At 53.6% G+C, this 25,006-nt stretch overlaps 2 protein-coding genes across 3 annotated transcripts; one reads left to right on the top strand and one right to left on the bottom strand.

The window, feature by feature from the left end:
- Positions 1–4,465: 4,465 nt before the first annotated feature.
- RBPJL (recombination signal binding protein for immunoglobulin kappa J region like) lies at positions 4,466–13,513 on the bottom strand. The gene is made up of 12 exons (XM_037812143.1): positions 13,480–13,513; positions 12,182–12,290; positions 10,792–10,917; positions 9,569–9,639; positions 9,276–9,391; positions 8,834–9,008; positions 6,931–7,068; positions 6,416–6,525; positions 5,982–6,134; positions 5,219–5,374; positions 4,974–5,077; positions 4,466–4,870 (listed from the first exon to the last, which is right to left on the bottom strand). The coding sequence occupies exons 1-12, from the start codon at positions 13,499–13,501 to the stop codon at positions 4,597–4,599; spliced, it is 1,554 nt and encodes a 517-aa protein (XP_037668071.1). The 5' UTR covers positions 13,502–13,513; the 3' UTR covers positions 4,466–4,596.
- Positions 12,009–24,775, top strand: MATN4 (matrilin 4). Of its 2 annotated transcripts, XM_037812141.1 has the most exons (12): positions 12,009–12,258; positions 14,490–14,602; positions 15,328–15,897; positions 16,634–16,756; positions 18,886–19,008; positions 19,108–19,230; positions 19,324–19,446; positions 21,398–21,811; positions 21,912–22,064; positions 22,161–22,293; positions 24,296–24,403; positions 24,484–24,775. In XM_037812141.1, the coding sequence occupies exons 2-11, from the start codon at positions 14,524–14,526 to the stop codon at positions 24,384–24,386; spliced, it is 1,932 nt and encodes a 643-aa protein (XP_037668069.1). In that variant the 5' UTR covers positions 12,009–12,258; positions 14,490–14,523; the 3' UTR covers positions 24,387–24,403; positions 24,484–24,775. The 2 variants fall into 2 exon arrangements, with proteins under 2 accessions (XP_037668069.1, XP_037668070.1); XM_037812142.1 differs by lacking the exon at positions 22,161–22,293.
- Positions 24,776–25,006: the final 231 nt, after the last annotated feature.

Below are 25,006 nucleotides of genomic sequence, written 5' to 3'. Positions count from 1 at the left end.
TTGCAGTTGTCACTAAGGTCCCACCTCAGTTGATATTGAAAAAAGGGAGGTTATCCTGGGAGGGCCTGACTTAATCAGGTAAAAGCTGATTAAAAGAGGGTCTGGAAATTTCCTGATAAGAGTTATGCTCTCCTGTTGGCTTTGAAGAAGCAAGCTGCCATGAATCCTACAGCTGCAAGGAAATGGATTTCAACAACCACCACAGGAGCTTGGAAAAGGACCCTGTGCCTCAGAAGAAACTGCAGCCCCAGCCAACATCATGATTACAGCCTTGTGAGGACCCTGTGCATGGACTCCTGCCCCGTGGAAACTGTGATAAATGTGTATATTGTTTTACACTGCCACTTTGTGGTATTTTGTTAGCAAACAAATACAGGGTGGTCACATCCCCCTCCCTGAGCCCTCAATTCCCCATCTGTGAAGTGGAGGGAGAGTGTAGCATCTGGATCATCTGTACCAGCACTTGTGAAGTGACAATGACAGCAGCTGGCCCTTTTAAAGTGATTTCTGTGGGCCAGGTCCTTTGGAAAGGGCTTTATATATATTAATTATTTTAATCTTTGAACACCCTGTGAAACAATTACTACTATGCCTATTTACAAAAGAGGAAACTGAGACAGAGAAGTCAGGTGACTTGCCAAGCTCGCCCTGCCAGCACATGCAGTTTTGATTCCAAGACTGTTGTCTGAAAAGCCCCCGTTAGATCTGCATTCCTTCATTTTAAGGTGACCCCTCTGAAAGAAGGAATCTCTAAGTATCTGTTATGCTAACGTCGGTTTAGGCATGGGAGCGGGTGGGGGATGGGATGGGGGAGTGGGTGGGTGTTGAGGTTCCTGGAGAAAATGCGACTTGCCTAAGGTCAAACAGGCAGGAAGTTGACAAAATCCGGAATGGAGTTGAGCCCACATAGGATGAAGCGCTAATGGTGGAATTTCAGACAGGGTTAGGGAGGAGGGTGTTTTGAAGCAAACAGGGGCTTGGAGATGAGCTTGGCGGGGTGGGCCCCACTTCAACACTCTTTAACCAGGGCGAGCGCCTGCCCAGAGCTCGCCAGCCCCTCCCGTGCCCCCCGCAGTGGGAGCAGCCAGCTGCAGCAGGTGTCCACCACCTCACCCATGAGGCATTCTGGTGCCCCCGCGGCCCCACCTGCCTTTGTCCTCTGGGGTGTGGATCAGAGCCAAATCTGACTGGGGGACTTTTTTTGTGGTGAATATGGTCAAGGGTCTGTGAACTTTGATTTGGTCTCGTTAGCTTTGCTCCCTCTAACCCACTTCCTCTTCCTGCCATCCTCACAGACATGAGAAACAAAAGAGAGACAATCCCAAAGGTCAAGGCCGAAACTGGAAGACTAACTTGCTAATGGTGGAACTTCAGGCAGCGTGAGAGCTGGTGAATCGGGAGATTTTGGAACAGAAATTTTGGCCTTATCCTCACTGTGTCTGCCCTACCCTGCAGCCCCCAACAAAACAAAACAAAACAGACACACTTCACACTTCTGAGTGAGAATTTTAAAAACCCCTCAGAATCCTGCACTAGGCACCTAGAGTACAGGATATGCAGCAAGCTCTGCCTTCAGTCTGCGATGTGACCTTAACCCAGTTCCCTCCTCTCTCTGGGCCTCAGTTTCCCCATCTGTAAAATGAGGAGGAACTATGTACTGCAGCAAAGATTCTTGACCCTGGCTGCTCATTACAGTCACCCGGGAGAGTCTGCAAATAACAAGGTGCCTGGGCTATACCCTGAGATTCTAATACAATTGATCTGTGGCATGGCCTGGATACACCTCTGTATACTGGTCATCTTTACAGCTCTGTAGGTGATTCTAATGTGGAGACGACAAGCTTAATCCACAAATGGGTTTTAGGGTGTTTGACAGCTCCCTGGAAATATGCAAAATTGTGTGTGTAAACCTCCAAAGGATCATGTGATCATGAAATAGGTTAGGATTCTCTTTGACTCTAACAATAAACAATTCTTTAAATATAAATAATCAGTCTTAGGTGGGAAATGGTGCCACCTGCTGGTTTCACTTCACATTTGCAATATCAAATACCTGCCAAGGCAATGCAGTTGGTTATTTATTGAGTGCCAACTCAGTGTGCAGGGAATTAGCTGAGAACCCCTTCCCGCATGGAGCTATGGTCTAGAGGGCACAACGGACCTGTACATAAACCACTTTGATTCCAGGTGGGCAGTGACATGGTCCCAGTGAGGTTGTGTGGAAAGACAAGGTGGAAACCTGGAGCCCGGCTGCCCTCAGGGGCCTGCAACCTGTGCAATCACACAGGGCCTCGTCCTTAGAAGGGCCCTGCACTTGGTAAGCTGCTCTGCTGTCTCTATTTTGAAGTTCTTAATAATTTTTGAACACAGGGCCCCTCATTTTCGTTTTGTACTGGGCCCCACGGATTAGATAGCCCTTCCTACCTGGGGTAGCTGGGGAAATCAGAGAGGAGGTGACATCGATCTGGGTCTGGAAGGCAGGACAGAGGTGGAGGTAGAGGAAAGGAAGCAGCATAGTCTAGTGAGGAAGAAGAGGTGGAGGGCCAAGGACATGGTGATCGGAGCTGAGTGGGGGAAGGAGACAGAGGATCAGGGGTGGAAGGGAGGGGAGAAGACGAGTTTGAAGTTAGGTGGATTCAGGCCAAGGTACAGAGAAGACCTCCAAGGCTAGGTCCAGCAGCTGGAACTAAGATCAGGGCTGAGGTTTTGGGGTCACAGACTTCCTGGTGGGAGTGGAGGTGGGACCAAGGTCAAAGGGAGCCCTTGACCATTGTGCAGAAGAAGACAAAGCTGCACGGCTGGGTCTAGGCCTCCAGGCTCAGCTAGGTTCTTGCAGTAGCAGAGGATACTTCTTGAAGGCAGTGCCGGATGGGCCCTTGAGTCCACAACTCCCATTGTGGTATGCTATGAACCTCCTCTTTAGTTTCTCTGTAAGTGGCTTCCTGCTCAAACATGACCAGGGACGGTGAGCTCATGCCCTCCTGAGGCAGTCACGTACTTCATGGACATTTCTCATTCAACTTTCCTACATTCCTCAGCCATGATTCACCCTCTGGAGTCAGAGGGAGCCTTGAACAAGCCTCTCCCTCAAACTTCTCAGTGGGTTTCAGCCTGCTGATGGCAGAAATTAGCCAAGACTTTGGAGTCCCTAAAGAGAAAATCCCTTTTCCTCCCTTCTGGGAAATAGCTTCCTCTTTCTCATGGGGCTTTCCACGTTCTGGGAGCGAGGAGAGGAGTTTTACTGGCAATGAGCCTTTCTTCAGAGGTCAAAGAAGGCCCAGGTGGTTAGACCCCTGAACCCACATTTCAGATCTGTTCTCCCCATTCAGCACCATCAGGAGCTCATACCCGCAGCTGGCGCCCATGGTGCTGGTGGCATCTGTGGTTCCAGTGGCCCAAGCCAGGACCCAGCCTCTGCTTTTGCTTCCATGTAAAGCACAGACTGGGCAGGAGGTGGGCAGGCTGATCAGGGAAGGATTTTGAGTTGATTCCTGGGCACAAAGCACAGAAGCCTTTTTTTCAGCCAGGTGACTGCCCCATCAATCCCAAGGGGTTGTCCCCTAGATTGTCCTGGGAAAGTTCTGTTGTAAAGAGGTCCTGCATTGGCCTCTGGCCTGGGATGCATCCCTGTTGGGGATGCAGGGGTTGCTGTCAGGGTAACTCATTCCCAGACCTGTTAGGTGGGTTGAAAAGATGGGTTTTCTGCTCCACCAGATTTGTGGTCCCTTTTTCTCTGCAGGGTGTGTGGGGAACCTCCGTCCTTGAGGTATGTCATACAGATCAGACTCTGACTTGGAAAGGGGTTGATTCTAGCACAGCAGAGGAATCCTATCCTCAGGGCTAGCATACTACTGGGCCTGGGGGAGAAACGCCTGGATGGACATTTAGACAGCAGGACCTGACCTCTGTCCCAGCTACCTGCCCAGCCACCAAAGTCGTGGGCCACAGAACAAACATAGGCAGGGGCACAGTGCCTGCCTCCAGTCAGAGTACAGGGAGGGCATTGCAGGGTGGAACCTGTACTCCAGGGAAGGTGCCCCAAGCTCCGGGAGGGGCCCAGTGCTCCAGGTGGGACCCGGTGCTGCAGGCAGACCAGGCCTCGCTATCCTGTGCCTCGGGACTGAGTGTGGGACTGTCTGAATTCTCCCTTTAGGAGAAGACACAGATGCCTCTTCGGTAAATGTCCCAGGCCTGGATCCTCAAAGTCAGTGAAATAGCAAATGAGACAGGGAGAGGGGAGAGAGACAAAGCTGGAGGAACAGTGACCCAGAAATGAAGAGACAGAGCCACAGACTAAGTTACCGAGGGAGAGGGAGAAAGAGAATAATTTAGAGACAGAGACAGACAAAGGTGAAGAGAGCCGCACACAGGACGCAAGGAGCGCATCACTCGGGTTGTGTCTTCACGTGAATGAGGACAAGAGACGCGCAGGGCCGGGTTTCCACGGCGCGGGCCTTCTGTCCCCAGGCTGTGGGCTTCACCCGCGCAGCCGGCGGGCAGTGAGAAGAGCCTCGGACCCAGAAAAAGGCCCTGCAACAGGCCGGGGCGGAGGCCCCAGCGGCGGGCAGCAGCCGGGTCGGGTCGTCCAGGTGGCTCCTAGGTCTGGATGAAGAGATGGAAGTTGGTGCGCGTGAACTCGTGGTGGATGCTCTCCAGCAGCGCGTCCGCGTCGGCGGCGGGCTCGGGGACGCCCGGGGGGCCCGGCCGCGCGCCGTATTCGGGGGTGTAGGTGAAGGAGAAGGCGCTGGCATAGAAGAGCCCGTCGGCGCGCACGAGGCTCACGGGCACTGTGATGGGCGTGCGCAGCCAGCGCCAGTCGCTGCCGAAGGCGGCTACGTCGGGCACCACGCACACCAGGGACCGCGGGCTCCTGGGGGTGGGACGCGGGGCTTAGGGCTGCGGTGACGCCGATGACCCGCAGCCCCTCCGCTCCTGCTCCCTGGGGCCCAAGGGAGGCTGCCCCACCTCCATACCTGTACATGGTTTCCGCCTCCACGTCCCCGAACCACACCTTGAGCCCCGCGTGGAAATTCTCGCCGTGGAGCTCCAGCGTGGCCACGTCGCCCCCGCCGCTCAGCTAGAGGAGGGTGGGGCGAGGTGGGGGTGGGGTGGGGGGCCGGAAGCCGCAGCCCTCCCGCACCAGCACCCGCGTCCCCCCAGCTCTGGCAGGACCGACGCCTGCCATTGCCCCTCTGCGCCTCCCAGCACCCGAATTCACCTCAAGGGTGCTGATAAGGGGCACGGGGGTGACGGGCTCCCGCGTGCATGCCAGGCTGGTGCTGAAGGAGAATTCCACCGATTCCGTGCCGATGATGGTCCAGCAAGAGCTGTCGTTGAGCAGCGCCCTGTGTGCCTCCTTGGGGCAGGGGGAGGCCTGGGAGGAGACCCCAGAATATGGGGCAGAAGCTGGGGATGGTGGCCACCAGCGTGGGAAGCCAGCACAGTGCCGCGATAGGCAGAACAGGGTTTCCGGTCGTCGGCTCTGGGGTTTACCTGCCCTGTGAGCTTGGACAAGATCCTTAACTTTTCTGACTCAGAGTCAAATAAGCTCATTGTTTTCCAAGGGCCTTGTTTTCTTAGGATTCTATAATTCTATTATTTTTTAACATTGTGCAATTCTATGTCCTAACATTCTACAATTTTAGCATTATTTGGAAGGGAGCATTGTGCAATCATAACAATTATTTTTCCACATATTATGATTCTATCACAACATTCTATGACTTAATATTCTCTCAGGAGTAATATTGCCCAATAATAATACTATTCTTTGGGAAGGAGTATTCCTTAATCACAATCATTATTCCTATTTTTTTCTCCATTCTTTGCTGGTTTCCCAACAGTGAATGGTTCTAACAGTTCTTGGGAGGCAGCATCGCTCAGTAAGGAGCAGCTAAGATGATGATGATGATCTTATGCTCTCTGGTGCTCCGTGTTCTGACTTTCTAGGATGCTTGGTGCCGACATTCTCTGCTCCTCACCTGGAATTGCACCACCTTCTCTGTGGCGAGGCATAAGTAGGTGCCACCCCCTCCCGGAGGACCGCCTGGAAACTGGAACGCACACTTATGCAGTTGGGAGATGGGCTCGTCCACATCGAGGAGCGCACACTGCTTGGCTACTTTGCGGATGATCTGCAACAGCGGGGGCGGGGGGTGAGATTGGTGTCAGGGAGCCCAGAGACCCAGACACTGCCCTCCCAGCTGGCTCTCTGCTCTCCCATAGCCATCTGGCACTGGGAGATTCTCCCGGACCCTCTTCCTCTGCACGGCCCCACAGAGCAGAGGATCCCCAGAGTGAGAATAGGTGTCTTCCTGTCTTGGGCCCCCACCCTCCAGTCCTGCTCAGAGTCGTACCCACTGCATGGATCTGGGAGGGCCCTCCCGCCAGGTATGCCCTCTGTCCCTTTCTGTACCATAGGAGGTAGTGTGATGCCGGTGACAGTGCAGACAAGCTGCACCAGAGAGCCGTAGCGGACATAGCCCTCTCGAGGTGGGAAGTCCCCTTGGGAACAGTTCTCATCAGCTAGAGATGAAAGGAAGGAAAGAAAGAGGATTCCAGGGACCCCAGGCTTCTGCCCCAAACTCTGCCCTTCCTGCCTCTGACACCTACCCTTCTGGGTAGGGTTGGCACACAAGAGAAGCAGCTAAGACTGAAGGGTCTGATCCCAAAGGGGCCGCTTGTGGCCATCCCCACATATGTCTGCCCCTTGGGGAGGGAGTTTGGAGGAGGCAGCTTAATTGAGATTGGCGGAAGGGCACGGGTGTTAGAGTCAGAATAGCTTGCACCGTCACTGACTCGCTGGGCCCTTTGGCACATCTTTTTGCGTTTTTGAGCCTCACTTACAGGGACAAAGTTTCCCTTCCTTGAGGAGTTGTGCTGAGGAGTAACTAAGCAGATGCATGGACAGCGCCCAGCTGGCGTGATTACCCAGGTGGAGCGTGAAGGCTGCCCACTGGCGTGCACTGGCCACGAAGGCTCCATCCTCCACAGAGAGGTAGCGCGTGGAGACTGTCTGGGAGCGCAGGCGGTTGAAGAGGGACACCTTTGAGCCCGAGGATATGCACACTGTGAGGGGAGGCGGAATCAATGCCCCAGCCTGGCTCGGTCCCTTGAATTTGCTGGACAATTTCCAATCCTCTGCCCCCAGTGCCAGACTGGCTAATGTTCCCACCTGGCATTCATATTCCATAGCTAGTTATTTGGTACCCGCTTTAGTCCTGCTTCCACACCTTTCTTTGCCTTTTCCTTTTTGCTGCCCAAGTATCCTTCAGTTCAACAAACAGAATTTTATCAAGTATTCACCCAGTGCTCACTTTGTGCAGGCACCAAAGAATGTAATTAGACCCAGGTTTGCTCTGGATGAGTTCCTGGTCTTGAAGGGAGACAGGGACATAAATATAAAATTTCAATACAATGTGGAAGGGCTGGTAACCCAGGAGGGCTTCCTGGAGGAAGTCATACTCTTAATTGAGTCATGAGGTAGGTAGGAGTTGCAGAGGGGACTGCAGGGTGACATTTATCTCTTCCAGCCTATCAGGCATACTAAGAGCCATGGTTTGGTTTTCTGAGGGGACTGTAATCACCAGGGAGAAAGTTACGGATCATCTACCTCTCTCCCCTCACAGGGCTAGGCATACTGTAGGTGCTCAATTTATCCTTAGTGAAAGGGCCAAGCCATTGAATAATAATGATAGCTAACATTTATTGTGTGCTGGCACTGTTCTAAATGCTTTATACGTAGTAGATCATTTGATTCCCTCAACAATCCTCTGAGGTGAATAATATTATCTCTATTTAACAGAGAGCAACTTGCTCACGGATCACACAGCCAGCAAGTGCCACAGCCAGGATTAAAACCCAGGCTGCCAGGCTCCAGAATCTGCACACAGCCATTACACTATACCACTTACCACCTCCTTGTCCCTTTCCTGATACCAAGGGTCAGCCAGAACACTGCCTGGATCTCAGACCCGATGAGGGTTTTTAACAGAAGAAAGCAAGAGTGGTTTAGGGGTAGGAGCTGGTTTTCCGAGTCACACACACCCAAGTGCAAATCCTGGCTGGGCCACTTCCTACCGAGCAATCTTAGGCAAGGCACCTGGGATGTGATTGGCATTTGATAAATGTACTTAAATGAATGGATGAACATCACAACCCTTGCTTTCCTCATCTATAAAATACCTACCTGAGAAGGACATGGTAAGCATCAAACCACGTGATGTACAGAAGTGCCTTCCAGGAAAGCATCTCCTCTGTCTCTCCCTCCCCCCTCAGGGACGTCACTGCATAAATATGCAGATTCTTAAAGCCCCCAGCCCTGGGATTTGTCACTTGACATCTAGGGCAGTGCTTATCTCAAACTGCCTCTTTGATCAGTATCTCTCCCTGCTAGACAGTGCCTTCCTCCAGAACAGACACCCGCCCTCATTTTATAGGGATCCAGCACCTAGCAGAGCCAGGCAAACAATAGGCACTTGGTAAATTTTAAACTGAATTTCCTCTGTCCTCTTATCATTATTACTAAATCTGCCCCTAGGCCAGCACTTGCCTACCGTTTTTGTCTCCTCTGGGGCCCCTCTTCCACCCTCGAGTCTGGTATCCGTCCGTTTTCCTCGCTCTTTCTTCTCTAACTTGTCCCATCCCCAGGCCTAAGCCACACCCACCCACTCACCGGACCCCGCCCCTCTCGACCCAGACTCCACCTCGCTCTCCCGGACCCCACCCCAGGACCCAGGCTCTCCCCCTCTCCCAAACCCTGCGGCTCTGGGCCTGATTCCCCTCCCGGCACCCTTCCCCGCCCTGCCCCGCGGCCAGGCTCCGCCCCGCTCACGGTCGGTGTTTTTCAGCGACTGCTTCTTCTGCGAGGGCTTGGAAATGACCTTGATGAGGCGGCTGTGGAAAGTGCCCAGCTCCCGGCCACCACGTAGCACCAGCCGCAGCACCAGTCGGAAGTGCTTCCTCTTGTCCACGTCGGAGATGTACAGGGTCTTGGCGCAACCGAATTCCTACCCGGCTCGGAGAGAGGAGGCCGTCTCATTCGAGCCCCTCGGCCGCGGGATGTCGACCTCCCCCAGTTATCTGACATCCGTCCATCGGGGGTGACAAGAAGTCCCATGTTCAGGCTCTCGGGCTCTCTCTCAAGGCAGAACCCCGGACTCACTACCTCTTCTTTCCTAGCTCTTGGCTTTCCCGAGGGGAGTAAATGAGCACTCCTCTCGAAGGGAGAGGCTGGGATGGGAGCAGAAATCGGACCCTGTCCCGTGGGCTCTCACCCCGGAGTCCGGCTGCTCCTCGAAATTCAACTTCTGCGTCTCGGCGGCGCTGCGGGACGCTCCGTCCAGCCCCATGTAACCGCAGACGGTGGGCCCGGTCTCCCCTGTCTGGTGGGCTGGAAAGGCACGCGGGCGGGCTCAGGAAGGACCCGGGTGCCAGGCAAGCTCAGCTCTCGCCGCCAGAGGGCGCTGCCAGACTGAGCCTGCGAGCCGCCCCATTCCCGGGCCCTGCCGCGCGCTCCTCCCTCCAGAGGGAGGCGGCCGGCAGCCCTCGCGTCCCAGACCGCCCTCACCTTTCCCCTGCACTGGCTTCACCCTCCAGCCGGGACCTGCGAGGTAGACACAGGGCGGGGGACAGAAGAACCTGCGGAGGCATGTGAGCGCTGGAATCGTTCATCCAGCTCCACTTACAGCTGACTGTAGGCATCTCATCTGTTGCGTGAACCCAACAGAACCCTTGATTCCCCTTCCACCTTTCCCACCCCGGTAGACTTACTCGACAGTGAACCCCATTAACGTCCAAATCTTTTTTTTTCCCACACCTCTCATTCAACCCATTAGTTCGTCCTGTCCACTCCACCCTCAAAAATATATCCAGAATCCATTGGCTTCTTACCACCTCCTCTGAAGTCCCAATCGCCTTCTCAGTTTGCTTTCTCAGTCCACTGCATCAGTCTTCCAACTGGTCTCTCCGCTCCCACTCCTCCCCCCTTCAATCTGTTTTCACACAGCAGCCAGAGTGGTTTTGTAAAGGCATAAATCAAATCTTGTTACCCCCCTTCTTAAAATCCTCCCATGGTTTAAGATGCAAAATCCTCACATTGTCTGGCCCCAGTTTACCCCTTTAACTTTATTTCCTACAGCTCATCCTCTTCTTCCCTAATGGCTTCTTTTGTTCCTCAAACAGGCCAAGTTGGTACCACCTCAAGTTCTTTGCATTTTCCCATTCTTCTAGTTAGACTACTCTTCTCCCAGGTTTTCCAATGTCCGGCTCCGTTTTAGCATTCAAGTTTCCGTTTAAATGTTACCTCCTAACAGGGGTATTCCTTGATCTTTGTAGCTGAAGTATCCCTCCCCCCATCAGTTTCTGTCACATTACCCTGTTCTATTTCTCTTCTAGCACTCATCACAATCTGAAAGTATCTTGTCTATTGATTTGTGCTGAGTTTATTGTCTCATCCACGCTAGGATGAAAGTGTCATGACTGCAGGGACTGTATCATCTGTCTTGTTACCTGACTCCTCCGTGGGCATCTGGCACATTAGGTGAACGCTTACTAAGTAATTGCTGAATGAATGAATGAGCGAGTGGAATACTTCTTGAATGAATGGACTGAAAATTCATAGGGATGTTCCGCTGTAGACCAAAGCGCCGCCTAGTGGTTGCTGAGGGAAAAGCCCCTATATCAGCCAATAGCTGAATCCTCGGCTCTGAGGCCTTCCCGGTGTCTAAAAGACGCTAAACCCGCCAGCAGCGCACAGCGCTGAAGGCTGCGGGGACATGGGAGGGCACTTACCGCTTCTCGTTCCCGTACGATTTCTGGGCCACCTTGGCGTGCAGGATCCGCACCGTCTGCTCGCACTGTTGCAGCAGGCATCGGCGCACTCCTTCTCTCAGGACCGAGGCGCGCTCTGGGGATGACCTGGGAGTGGGGGCAGGCCCGCGGCCCGCAGCAGCGCGCGTCAGCGGCCCGACGTGCGCTGGTTGAAGGAAACGAAGCCGGGAACGCGAGATGCCCTACGTTCTGCCCCGCGGGGTCAGGGAGAGGAAATGTTAGTGAAGGGAGGGGACTCGGGCAGCATGTCGTGGTCTAAATACTTGGGCTGCGCGGTGCTCAAGGAGGCCTAGATGGAGCCCACAAGGACCACCCAGACGTCCGTCCACGAGTCTGGCTCCACGCCAATCGCAGCCTGGCGCGCTGGGAAGTCCTGGCCATGACACAAAGGACGCATTTATGCGGGCCCTGGGATGGGGGAGGGCTATGTGAGGGCGCACGGTTTCCTCACACCTTGAGGAGAAGGAGTTGGTTGAGGTTAAGCTTCCACACCCCAGCAAAGTTTGGATACCCGGTAGGGAAGCGCCTTTGCAGGGCCCTCGGCCCAGCGCGCTCTGGCCTCCTGCCGGCAGGTGCCTCCAAACATGGAAGGGCGCCGAAACTGTGTTCCCGGGTCCCTGGGGGGGGGGGGCGTTTGAGCCTTTGGGGGGCGAAATCAATACTCCCTCCCTCCTTCCCCGTGAGAAGGGACCTGTTGCTATCTCGGCTGGCCCCGGGGCCGATGGAGGAGTGAGCCACGTCAGAGCCTAGTGGCCCGGTGCCTTCTCAGCCTGGGGTTTTGATGGGTGGGGGGTGGGTCGGCCCAAGGCCTAAGTAACTGCAGGGAACGTGTAAGGAGTCCGTGATGGGAGAGATTTGGGGGACCGGTAGGTGGGACTCGCGGAGAGCCATGAACCCTGAGGCTGCCCGTCTGATCCCTTGGCAGAACCGGGTCCGGAGCCTCTCGCTCATTGCTGGAGGGGCAGAGGCAGGCCAGAGCCGGGCGGCGCCCTCGCAAGTGGGGCCAGGCAGCCGGCGGCCGGAGCCAGGCCCCGCTCCGCCCCTTGGGGCTCTCCTCAGGGCTCCAACGCATTCCGGCTACGGAGACTGTCGCCACCCCAGACTCCCGCTGCATCCGAATTCCGGCTCCGCAGCGCGCCTCTGCGGCTCGGAGGGTGGCGGGGAGCAGGGGCATTTGCCCCGCCCCAGTTCGCAGAGGAAGGGGGGTGGATCGTTCCCTGCCAGTGGGAGGGGTCGCAGCCCAACGTCCCCCTCCTCACCCGCCAACCCTGGGTTAAATGCGGCCGTCGCCTCGGCTCGCTCCAGCTGCGTGGCAGTCCCCACCTAGCGCGAGTCCTCCCCGCGCCTTTACCTTGTCCAACTGCCCGGGAGGCTTCGTCCATCGGCCCCGCACTGCAGCCGCGCCTCGGAGCTGTCCGGCAGGCTCAGGTGAGTCAGAGGACCCGGGGGCCCTGGGGATTCTGCGGGGAGCAGGCGTCAAGCCAGACCTTGCAACTATATTTAACCGCGGACTGCACCCACCTGACCTGCAGCGTCTTCCACTTCTGTAGGGGCCCTTTCAATTCAGCTATCACAGCAAGGCCGCCAAAGCGGGGGCGCTTCCCTAATCTCGTCGTTCCAGGAACCGTCCCCAAGGAGCTCGTTCGTCAGCTAACTCTTGAGGAATTTATTAACGGGCCTCCCCTTCCTGCAAGTCCACTTTCCCCACCCTAAGGGTAGTTCTGAATCTTTCTCTTTGACGCAAATATTAACTCCTGAGAGGAGTTGCAGGTTCTAGCCTCAGCCGCTACGAAGTCGCTGTGTGACCTTGGGTCAAGACACTACCCTCTCTGGATTTAGTTCCTTCCTCTGTAGAATGAAGGGGTTGGAAACGTGATGATCTTTAAGGTAGTTGCTATTTTGACTTTCCAGGGCCCCCGGGGTGGGGGTGGGAAACCAGATGAAATGTTGCTTCAGGTCAAAAGCAGGATAAATGTAGACTTAAGATTTGGGGACTCAGCTTGTGCAGATTGGAAAGGATGGGGGCCCTTTGAGCTTTTATCTCCATGCTTCCCAGCAGTGCTGGTCTCGGTTCTGGCCCAAGCTAGAGAAAGCATTCCTCCAGCCCCCGCCCCTCACCCCCAGCGGTTGACACATCTGGCTTCAGTCACCTCCCACGGTGGGCCCTCAGCCTGCCCAAAGGTATTTTTGTTCCTAGGCGGGGGAACCAGGCCTGGAAGCCGAAGGCAGTGAAGAATCCGGAATGAGAAGGCCGCCTGGAGTGAGCGGCAGGCACCCGACCTTGTTCAGAATAGGCCCATTCACGGAATTGGGTGGGGGGAGGCGGGGCTGCGGTTGGGTCAGGGGCGGCTGGCCCCCTCTGCCAAGAAACGGTAATAGGAAAATGGCTAAAGCAGCCTCAGCATGGGGCGCGGGGGTGGAGGAGGGAAAGAGTGAATGCAAGGAAAAGAGGTTTAGTGACTCCGAGGCGCTAGGCTGCGATGCAGCTCATGAGGGAAAAGCCAGGGAACCAGGAGTCCCAGGTTCCATTCCTGCCTAGGCAGCTCGGCGGGCCATCCTCTTGGCTTTCAATTTCCCATGCGTACAATGGGGGTCCTTCGTGATTTTCAAAGAGCGTTGCCCGGGGGGCGCGGGAGGGTAAGCACTCACCTGCTGCTCGCACAGGGTTCATGACCGCGCTCCCAGACCCCTCCGCTCCCTCGCAGTCCTCAAAGGCGTCCAATGCGACTGTTCCCGGAACCCTGGGCACCCCTGAGTCCTGGCCCCCGCGCCGGATATATCCTGCCTGGGCCTTATCTCCAAGGCCCCTCCCGGGCCCTTATTTGTTCTGGGCACGGGCACCTGCTGGGCAGCTGTGGGCTTCCCACAGCCACCCTAGCCGTGACAGCCAGGCCCGGGCAGGCTCCCCCTGGCGGCGTCTGGTCAGAGCAGGCGGGGCGTGGAGGCGCCAAGCCACGCGTTTTTACGCGTGGTGGGTTTTGGCCAATGCACTGGCCACCCCAGCTCCACCCAGCGGAAGAGCGCGGCCCTCCCTCCAGGGCTGTGACTGGCGGGGTGTGTCTGTGTCTAGGTGGGCTGAAGGACAGCCACACAGAGGCGCCTTGTCTGCGGAAGGGAGAGGGCCGAGGCGAAGAATGGCTTCTGTCTGCAGAGGTTTACCTACGGGGAAAAGGGGGCCCGGGGTCAGGCCCTCAGAATCTGATAGGGTGTGCAATCTTATCGCTGCGCAGTCAGTTCCTCATAGTATAACTTTGGGCCCCAGCGCATAACTTCTCTGAGTTTCAGTCTCCTCATCTGTACAATATGTAGAATAACTGTGTTAGTCTCATAGAACTTTCAAGAGGATTACATGCTATAGTGCGTGCAAAGCATTTAACACTGGGCCTGGCATTTAGGAAAGGCTTTTTTCTTTCTCAATTTTGTATATTTTAGACTATTTGCTTGTTTATTTATTGTTCTGCAGTTCCACAAGGTGGAATCCTTGTGTTTTCCAGCAATCTCACTGTGATGAATTTTATATTATGAAAAAAATTGGATATACACAAATGTAGAGAGATGAATAAAATAAACTCATGACACCCCCTCCCTCCAAGTGTCCATCACCTAGAATAAAAGTTCTCTAAATACTATTGTCTTACTATTCTCTTTCCTTCCTGCAGGCTCTGACACCCGGTTCTTCCTCCCCCCAGAGCCATGAGGGGCCTCCTATGCTGGCCACTGCCCACGTTGCTGCTCCTTCTCTGGCCCTGGGAAACCCAGCTCCAGGTCACAGGTGAGCCTGCAGCCGTCCCTGGTGGGAGGAGGGGAGCAGAAGCAGGTCCTCCCTATGTAGACAGCTAGGCCTGCTGGGGAGAGAAAAGCAGGGGCTTTGGAATCATAAATGGGCCTGGGTTCCAGTTCAGCATTTCACTTCTCTAGCCTCAGTTTCTTCATCTGTAGGTTGTGGCTTTTAGAGGTAACAAAGTCGGGCTCACACAGAACTGCACATTCAGTTTTTAGTTGTTACAAATTAATTGAAAACATTGGAAAATCAGAGGATTCCACATAAAAACCCCAATTTGGTTCTTCTCTTGAAAATTCCAAGGATCTGTTAATAGCAGTCTGCTTGTCCACTTGGAAACATTTGTCTGGAACCGGTGGCTTTAGGAGGGATTTGGGCTCTCCAGGTGTCCACTGGCCCAATTTAACCAGTTGACTCGTTTATGTTGCCCACCTGGCCCCTGCAGGCATTCGAGTTTGTGCCCCTTCCCCTTAGTGGGCAATACATTCTCAGAATAGCCCTCAGAGGTGTAGGATAGAGATCCTGTGAAATCTCCTAGCCTAGGCCCTCAGCCAATGCTGGATGAAGGAGTGAATCTAACCTGCATTTGCTAGGTTAATCCTGTGATGGGCGCTGTAACGCTGGGATCGCCGCTTCCCCCTGAGTTTCCCTAGGGATCTCCCCGGAGGTGGGGCTTTGCAGACTCAGAAAAGATGTCCACCCTGGTCCTCCCGCAGGTCCCAGGTGCCGAACTGGGCCCCTGGATTTGGTGTTCGTGATTGACAGCTCCCGCAGCGTGCGCCCCTTCGAGTTTGAGACGATGCGACAGTTCTTAGTGGGCCTTCTCCGTGGCCTGGATGTGGGACCCAATGCCACGCGCGTCGGTGTGATCCAATATTCGAGTCAAGTGCAGAGGGTCTTTCCGCTTGGCGCCTTCTCGCGCCGCGAGGACATGGAGCGCGCCATCCGCGCCCTGGTGCCGCTGGCGCAGGGCACCATGACAGGGCTGGCCATCCAGTACGCCATGAATGTGGCCTTCAGCGTGGCCGAGGGCGCGCGCCCGCTGGAGGCGCGCGTGCCGCGCATCGCTGTCATCGTGACCGACGGGCGGCCCCAGGACCGCGTGGCTGAGGTGGCGGCGCAGGCGCGCGCCCGCGGCATCGAGATCTATGCTGTGGGGGTGCAGCGCGCGGACGTGGGCTCCCTGCGCACCATGGCGTCGCCCCCGCTGGATGAGCACGTCTTCCTCGTCGACTCCTTCGACCTTATCCAAGAGTTTGGCCTGCAGTTCCAGGGCCGGCTGTGTGGTGAGTAGGGGAGCGTTGGAGCTAGCCTCGAACCCTACAGCCCCATTTCCGCGACCGGAGATCCCATCCCATCGGGGTGTGGCCCTGCCAATTCCAACTGAAGCCTGCCCTCTAGCTAGAGTTGAGACGCTCTGACGTACGCGCTTGTATTAAATTCCATCTCAGTTCCCTTTGGCTTGGGCTCCGCCCACAAGGCGCAAACTTTAGTTGGCCACACCCATCTGAGGGTGGTCCACCAGGACAAGCTGTTCCGGTTTACCACAGGCTTAAAGTCGGACTCCAGCACTGCCAGACCCTACCTATCTGAAGCAAGACCCTTCAAAGCAGAAAGCAATCCAAAGAGTCATGCCCAGCCACATGGGTATGGCCCCTCCCACACGGGCATGGCCCCTCCCACCTTCACACGAGCTGCCATACCTGCTCTAATCACATCTCCATCCACTTTGTTTTAGCGCTTCTCCACCTCCTCTATCCTACCCCTGTGTAGTCTCCCCTATCCCACTGGCACACCTAACTTCAGTCACCCCTGCTCTGATCCTGTACACTGGGGCTACTCGGCCCTATTCTCTCCCTAAGCCCTCCCCCGTGAGTAGGCCCCCCTCAAATGACTCTTGTCCCACCTAAGGCCATGCTTAAGGCCAGGGCTTGCCTCTGACCCTTTTCCCATCCAGCTCTTTTTTTGTTGGCGGGTCGTGCCCCTTGGATCTCCTGGTGATTCTAGTACATGTGTTTGCAGGCAAGAACCTGTGTGCTGAGGGGGGACACAACTGCCAGCACCAATGTGTCAGCACTCCAGGCACATTCCGCTGTGCCTGCAACCCTGGCTACCGGCTAGCAGCAGATAACAAGAGCTGTTTGGGTGAGAGTTTCCCCTGCCCTGCAGTCCTGAACCTTCTGTGGCTCCCCATTGCCTGTACCTCAGACCAACGAGTCTCTGGAAGGGCCTTTAGAAGCAACAATCTAGCTTCCTTACTTTACAGGCTGAAGAAAGGAAAGAGATAGTCTTGGGTCATGCAAGTCCTTGGTGGGACTGGTGCTAGAACTCTTCACCCCTTCTCCCCCAAGTTAAGTGGGTGGGTGGGTTGAGGGTTGATCTTCCACCTGCCTCCAGTTTACCTCTCAAACCTGTTTCTGTCTTCTCACAGGCACATTCCTATAGTTTCTGTTCCATTGTTGGGATCTTCAGTTAAGGTGGTCTCCATACAGCTCCCCCCTCCTCCCCACCCCGAAACTCATGCTGCTCATTCCTGCTTCTGCACCTCAGCTCTTTCTCTACTCCTCACCTGCCCTTGCTACAACTCTTTGCTTTCCAAATCTTTCAATGCCTAGTTCTTCATTTTAATCTGAAAACTTATGGCATGCAATGCCTTGCTTATACAACTGGGTTTTTCTTTTTCATGTGTATGTGTGTCCACTCTGTGATCCTAACTGCAGCTACCATTTACTGAGTGCCATGTTAGTATCAGATGCTATCTAGGAGATCTTTACATACCTTATCTCTCAACCTCCACACAACCTGTCCCAGTAATCCAGATGTCAGCTGGGGGCATCCTGTTTTTAGAAAGTTAGAAAAGGTTGGCTTGCACCCCCATTTGATGACTGTGGGCATTCAAAGACCTCCCCAAGTTCTTTAGGAATTCCTCAAGTGCTTATATACTGTTGGTCACTTCTGGCTCGGAGCCATTGCTGAATTCTTTGGGTTTAGGATGCTTATTTGATTTCACACATGCGGCTTTTGTTCTGTGCATGTCAATCAGCCCTTCCTGGGTTTACACACTTGTGCACACAAGGGCATGTGTGTCTCTGTGTGTATGTAAGTGTATGCATGTCCATTTTACAAAAGATGCCTTTTACTAAAGAGGTATGACTTGCAAACACACAACAAAGAAAGAAAGACCTATCATTTATCATTGAATATCAGACACCCTCTGAATTAATTTCTTAGGCCTGATATAACAAACTGTCACAAACTCGGTGGCTTAAAACAACACAAATTTATTCTCTCACAGTTCTGGAGGCTAGAAATTTGAAATCAAGGTGTTGGCAGGGCCGCGCTCCTTCCGAAGTCTCCAGGGAAGAATCTTGCCTCTTTCAGTTGTTCTTTGGCAGCATCTTCTGTCTTCAGAGGGCCTTCTTCTCCGCATGTGTCTCCATGTCCTCTTCTCTTCTGATTATGACACCAGTGATCAGATTTAGGACCCACCCTTATCCAATATGACTTCATCTTAACTTAATTAATAACATCTGCAAAGACTCTATTTCCAAATAAGGTCACATCCTGAGGTTCCGGGTGGATCTGGATGGCGGGGGGCTATCTAACCCCGTACACCCGTGTTCCTAAAAGTCTTCAGCCACCCCACCACGGGGATTTTTCACTGGCAGCCTCAACCCACAAAGCTAACCATCCTCGCACACTCTCTCGTGTTGCCTTTTTCCTCTCCCCACCTCCCATTTCTCAGCCAAATTGTCTCCCTGAATTGCGAGACAATTCACCTCTCTCCAGTCCCTATTCCCAACTCAGCTTCAGGCCATTTTGCACACCCAAACCATCAAGATGCTCAAGAGGGCAACAGGTCTCCATCCTTTGCAGAAGGAAGCTGTAAATAGCCATTTCTCTCTTCTGTTATATTTTCATTTCCAGCTAGGGAAAGGGCCAGAGCCTGGTCCTCCCCGGAGTCAGTGAGCCTCAGGAGGGCAGTGGCCTTGTCTTTCACAATTGCAAATTCTCCTTCTTAGGCCTGGCTCAGTAATAGACTCACTGGCTCTGGGATGCACGCAGAGCTGGAGCTGGAGGGTCAGCTGGCTCAGCAGGAAGGAGGCCTGTGCTTATTGAGAGTACAGATGCCTGGGTACCACCCCAGACTAATTAAACCAGGATCTGGGGTTGGGACTCGGGCACAGGAATTTTAAAAAAGCTGCTAGATGGTCATGCTGCCAGGGCTGAGAAGTGTAGCCCCGGGCCATATGCTGACCTCACTTCTTCCTCAGCAATTGACCTGTGCGCTGAAGGGACCCTTGGCTGTGACCACTACTGCGTCAGCTCCCTGGGCTCCTATTTCTGTCGCTGCCGAGCTGGCTTTGTGCTCCAGAGAGACCAGAGGAGCTGCAGACGTGAGTGAGCTCCCTGCCACCAGCCCCTTTACTCCTGGACCAAGGCCCCTGATGGCTCCAATCATAGGTGACATCTCGCTGTCTCTTCCTTTTCACCAGTCATCGATCACTGCAGCTTTGGGAACCACAGCTGCCAGCATGAATGTGTCAGCACCCTTGGGGGGCCACGCTGCCACTGCAGAGAGGGCCACGACTTGCTGCCGGATGGGAGGAGCTGTCAGCGTGAGGAGGGGTCTTCTGCATCTGTGCGGAGGAGCGGGGGACCTTAGCTAGTTGGGTCTACCCTGCCTCGTCCTGATCTGTCTCTCCTTTTAGTCCGGGACCTTTGCAACCGTGTGGATCATGGCTGTGAGTTCCAGTGTGTGAGTGAGGGTCTCTCCTACCGCTGCCTGTGCCCCGAGGGGCGGCAGCTTCAGGCAGACGGCAAGAGCTGCGCTGGTGAGTTGTGGGTGGGTAGGTGTTGTCTGTCCCTGCTCCACTGTCCACATTCGGAGCAAACATAGCTTTGTCCTTGCTGTGGCCCGAGTGTGTGTTGTAAACATCTGTGTGTGTGTTAGAGCAGGGGGTTGGAGAATGTGTCATGCCCTCAATCCTCTACACTGCTGCCAAGGTTAATTTCAAAAATACATGTTTGATCATATTCCTGCCTTGCTGAAAAGCCTTCTGTGGCTCATCAGTGCCTACAGAATAAACATCAAATGCCTTAGCCTTGGGTTTTTCAAACTGTGTGTTGCAACCACCCCAGTGGATAATGAAATCAAATTAGTAGGTTACAACCAGAATTAAATGGAAGAGAAAATAGGGTTTACTGCATGAAGAAAGAGTAAGTATTGTTTCATGCAACTTTACTTTTATTTATGTGAGTGTAGTAAGTGAGTCATGATGTGTTATTTTTTTTTTCTGTGGGCTGTGGTCATAAAGTTTGAAAGCACCACCTTAGCTAATCACAATCTAGCTATAAAGCCGACCTCACCAGCCTGTCTCCTGCCAGCATACTTTACTGTTTTAGCCATACTGGGCTCCCTTTCCTGAATAGGTGTTGTTCTAGTTTGCTAGTGCTGCAGAATGCAAAACACCAGAGATGGATTGGCTTTTATAAAAAGGGGGTTTATTTGGCTACACAGTTACAGTCTTAAGCCCATAAAGTGTCCAAGGTAACACATCAGCAATCGGGTACCTTCACTGGAGGATGGCCAATGGCGTCCGGAAAACCTGTTAGCTGGGAAGGCACGTGGCTGGCATCTGCTCCAAAGTTCTGGTTTCAAAATGGCTTTCTCCCAGGACGTTCCTCTCTAGCAAGCTTGCTCCTCTTCAAAACGTCACTCACAGCTGCACTGAGTTCCATCTTCCTGAGTCAGCACGTTTATATGGCTCCACTGATCAAGGCCCACCCTGAATGGGTGGGGCCACGCCTCCATGGAAATATCCTATCAGTTATCATCTACAGTTGGGTGGGGCGCATCTCCATGCAAACAACCTAATCCAAATGTTCCAACTTAATCCCCACTATTATGTCTGCCCCACAAGATTGCATCAAAGAATATGGCTTTTGCTGGGGGACATAATACATTCAAACCGGCACAGGTGGGGTAGCTTTCCAGCTTCCTTACCTCTGCACATGCTTTTTCCCACTAACTAGAATGGCTCTCCCTGCCTTGCAGATCCTACCAAGCCTTCAAGACCAAATTGAATGTCCCCACCTCCATGCAGTCTTCCCCAACTTCTCCAGGAATAATAAATCATTCCTACTTTAGGTTCCCATGGATATCTATAGGCCTTTTTGCTCGCGCATTTTCCTCAGCTGTAGTAAATGGCATGTCTGACTGCTCTGCCGTAGCCTGAGTTCCTCACGGAGCATGGATTTTGAGTTCAGACACACCTGCCTTCGAATCTGAGTGCAGCATAATTAGCTGTGGAATCCGGGGCAAATCACCTTCTCCTTCAGAACCCCAGCTTATTTTAAATGAGGATAGTACCCAAGGTTATTGGGAGGATTGAGAAAATATGTATAAAGCACCTAACCCAGTGCCTAGCATAGGGTAAACTGTCAATAAGAAATGTTATCATTGTTAATATTAATGCTGGAGAACTGTGCTGGATAGATAATAAATGATTAATAAATGGTAGCTATTATTATTATTTAAAAAGGTGCTTTTAGCAGAGTGCTTGGCTTGTGCTAAGCACTCAATAAATGGCAAGGGCTATAATGATGGTGACGATCATGGTAAGTATTTAGCACAGTGCCTGGCACAGCAAGGGCTCAATAAGTGGTATCTGTTATATGTCTGTTATATAATGTTTGCCAGATGATGGCTAGATAGATCTACGGCTGCTGTCAGCCCCTCCTCCATCGCCTCCCGGCCTCCAAGCCCTTCTCTGCCCTGTGCAGGGTGCAGGGAAGGCCACGTGGACCTGGTTCTGCTCGTTGATGGCTCCAAGAGCGTGCGGCCGCAGAATTTCGAGCTGGTGAAGCGCTTCGTGAACCAGATCGTGGACTTCTTGGACGTGTCCCCCGAGGGCGCGCGCGTGGGGCTGGTGCAGTTCTCGAGCCGCGTGCGCACCGAGTTCCCGCTGGGTCGCTACGGGACGGCTGCCGAGGTGAAGCAGGCGGTACTGGCGGTGGAGTACATGGAGCGCGGCACCATGACCGGGCTGGCGCTGCGCCACCTGGTGGAGCACAGCTTCTCCGAGGCGCAGGGAGCGCGGCCCCGCGCCCTCAACGTGCCTCGCGTCGGTCTCGTCTTCACCGACGGCCGCTCCCAGGATGACATCTCCGTGTGGGCCGCGCGGGCGAAGGAGGAAGGTGGGCTTGGCGCGGGAAGGACTGGGCTGGGGATGGGCCGGACGCGGGGAGGCGGGATTCCCGAGGTCCAGGCTGCACCCTGAGTCCCCTGGCCCGGTAGGCATCGTCATGTACGCTGTGGGCGTGGGCAAGGCGGTGGAGGAGGAGCTGCGGGCGATCGCCTCAGAGCCGGCTGAGCTGCACGTGTCCTACTCCCCGGACTTCAGTACCATGACGCACCTGCTGGAGAACCTCAAAGGCAGCATCTGCCCAGGTGAGCACATCTGTCTTGGACCCCTCCCCTTCTCTCCATGCCTGACCACCGATATTTCCCCTACTTATTCACCCCCAATCCGCTTCGTGGAGTTAGAGCCTCGTTACTCAAAGTGTGGTCCGCGGAACAGCAACAGAGGTCACCTGATAGCTTCTGAGAACTGCCGCAGCATCTCCAGAGGACTCCAGACCCCAGTGAAACAGAATTTGCACTTTAACAGGACTCTCAGGTGATTCGTGTGCATATTAAGGTCAAGAAGCACTAGGCTAATCACCACCACCTCCAAATTAGTAGGTGTTCAGAATAATTTGGGGGAATTTTTCAAAGGCACACCAAACACAGCATCATCTGCCCTTTGAAGTTGTTGGAATTCAACTTTACGACTTGACAAAGTGGCAGGACTGAGTGTGTTCAAGTCCACAAAGACATGCATTTATTTTCTGCTCAAGATAGCCTATAAATGCAGTCCATCCACTTCCTCTAGTGCTCACCTGAGGAAATAGGGACCGATTCCATCTGTGGAGGACAAGCAGGCTGTTGAATCATGACTACTGTACTTTATAGGTGATACAAGGGATTTCTTGAGAGTAATTTTTAGCATAGAGTCTTTAGATTAACCCAGATTTAAGATGAGACTTCTTTCAAATTACCAGGCCCAGCCTCCGGAGATAGGTTCAGCAGGGCAGGGCCTGAGACCTGGGGAATCTGTAGATTAATATATAGATCTGTGTGTGCATATAGGTGTATGGATGTGTATATACATGTGTTTGTATATATAATAATTAGCCAGGGTATTGTGGAAGCACTAGATTAGCTGCTCTTTCAAGGTGTTTCTGTCTGCTCATGTCCCCTGCAGTTGACCATGGACAAATAGCTTAACCTCCATCCCCACCTTAACCTTTCTTTTTTACAATGAGAGGGCGCTGGCTCTAGAATATTCTAAGAGTAATCTGGGCTCTGTGGTTGCAGCTCTTCACCAATTGACTGTATGACCTTGGGCAGGTTCTTCTCTCATCTGGCCCTTGGTTTTCCCATCTGTAGACTTAGGGGTCTTTGCAGGAATTGTTATCAATACCATTACCCCAACCGTGCATACAGCAGTGTGCCAAGTGTACACACAAGACTGAGAAACAACTTTTAAATCATAGCAGCAACTCTTCATTGAAGGGTAAGTGCCAGGCACCCTGCTTACAACTTCACTGCCTGTAATAGTGAAAAGGGCACTCGTCCCCAGCATTGCAGTGAAGCTAAGATGCCATCCAGTGTTAAGAATCACCATTATTTTATATACCGCTGGGTTGGGGGGTGGGGGGGAGCTGCTGATTTTAATTGTAAGGCACTTATTCTGATTTCAGAGATGTTGAAATGTGGGGGGAAATAGACTTGGATTAGTGGTTCTTAAACACTCATTAAAATGGATGGCTGGGCCCCAATGCCAGAGTTTCTGGTTCGGTAGGTCTGGAGTAGGGCCCGATAATTTGCATTTCTAATGAATTCCCAGGTAGTGCTATTCTGGGAAGCACACTTTGAGAACCACTGGAAATAGACTATATGGTGTTTTCCTGTGCCAGGGCAGTGCTCTGGAGCTGCACTGTCCAATAAGGTAGCCTGTTAGCCACATGCGGCTGTTTAAATCTAAATTAATTAAAATTAAAAATTAATTAAAAATTAATTAATGCATTTCAAGTGTTAAATAGCCACATATGGCTAGTGGCTACTGCTTTAGACGTTGGAGATATGGAACATTTCTATCATTGCAGAAGGTTCCATTTGGAGAGGGCTGCTCCAGACTCTTGCAACTCAAAGTGTGGTCCACAGACCAGCAGCATCAGCATCACTTGGGAACTTACTAGAAAAGCAGACTCTCAGCTCCTTCCCCATTCTGAGTCGGAATCTACATTTTAAGGAGGTCCTGGTGATTCCAGTGATCATTAATATTTGCTAAACACTCTTCCAAGATGTAAACACTATAAAATCATTGAATTCTCACAACCACCTTGTGAATAGGTACTCTCATATGCATGTCACAAATGAGGAAACCAAGGTGCAGTATGGTTAAGTGAGGTTTCCAATATCGCACAGCTACAGAGCCTGGACTCAGACCAGGTCTGTCTGGATGCAAAGTGCAAACTTTCACCATGGGCCGGGTGGGGGCTGTCGGAGCGCCTGGGCTGGACCGGCTCGGCTCTCGCCCTTTCTCATTCCTCTGACTCTCTGTGCCCGGCTTGCAGAGGAGGGCATCGGCGCCGGGACCGAGCTTCGGAGCCCTTGCGAGTGCGAAAGCCTTGTGGAGTTCCAGGGCCGCACTCTGGGGACGCTTGAGAGCCTGACTCAGAACCATATCCTTTGTGGCTGGGGGCGCGGGCTGGAGGGAAGGTGAGGGACCCCCTAACCCCAAGGCTTTCCTGAACCCTCGCACTGGCCCAGCTGACGGCGCGCCTGGAGGATCTGGAGAACCAGCTGACCAGCCAGAAGTGAGGCGGTCGGGAGCCCGGACTCGGGTTGGCACGACCCCGCGGATGGTGCCCCCGCGCACGCCGTCGGGGCGCTCAGGCCCGGCAGAACTTGAGCCCCTCGGACTTGGGTGGTCGGGGAGGAGGCGCTGGCGGGCTCCCAGCGCTGCGCTCGAGCTGGCCTCGCCGGGACTGGACGCGGGACTGCGAGGGGCGCGCTAGATCCGCACTCCCTCGCCGAGTGCTGCGCTGGGTTCTTTGATGGATTTCTTTTTTTGTTTTCTTTTTCTTATTAAAAAAAAAATCTGGTTTTTACGGGGTCGGTCTGTGGGTCTTATTGCGCCGCCAAGGGGAGGGGAGGCCAGACGGAGAGCGCTCCAGCGGCGCCCGAGCGGCGTCTCGGCGGAGAAAGGCGCATTGTGCGGGGTCGGGCTAGGGGGCAGCGGACCGGGCGCTGCTTCCCCTGGCTTGTTTATTCAGCCGAGAACA

The sequence above is a fragment of the Choloepus didactylus genome, chromosome 19, assembly GCF_015220235.1.
Source record: "Choloepus didactylus isolate mChoDid1 chromosome 19, mChoDid1.pri, whole genome shotgun sequence".
Classification (NCBI taxonomy): Eukaryota; Metazoa; Chordata; class Mammalia; order Pilosa; family Megalonychidae; genus Choloepus; species Choloepus didactylus.
This window is presented reverse-complemented; position numbering and strand designations above follow the sequence as displayed.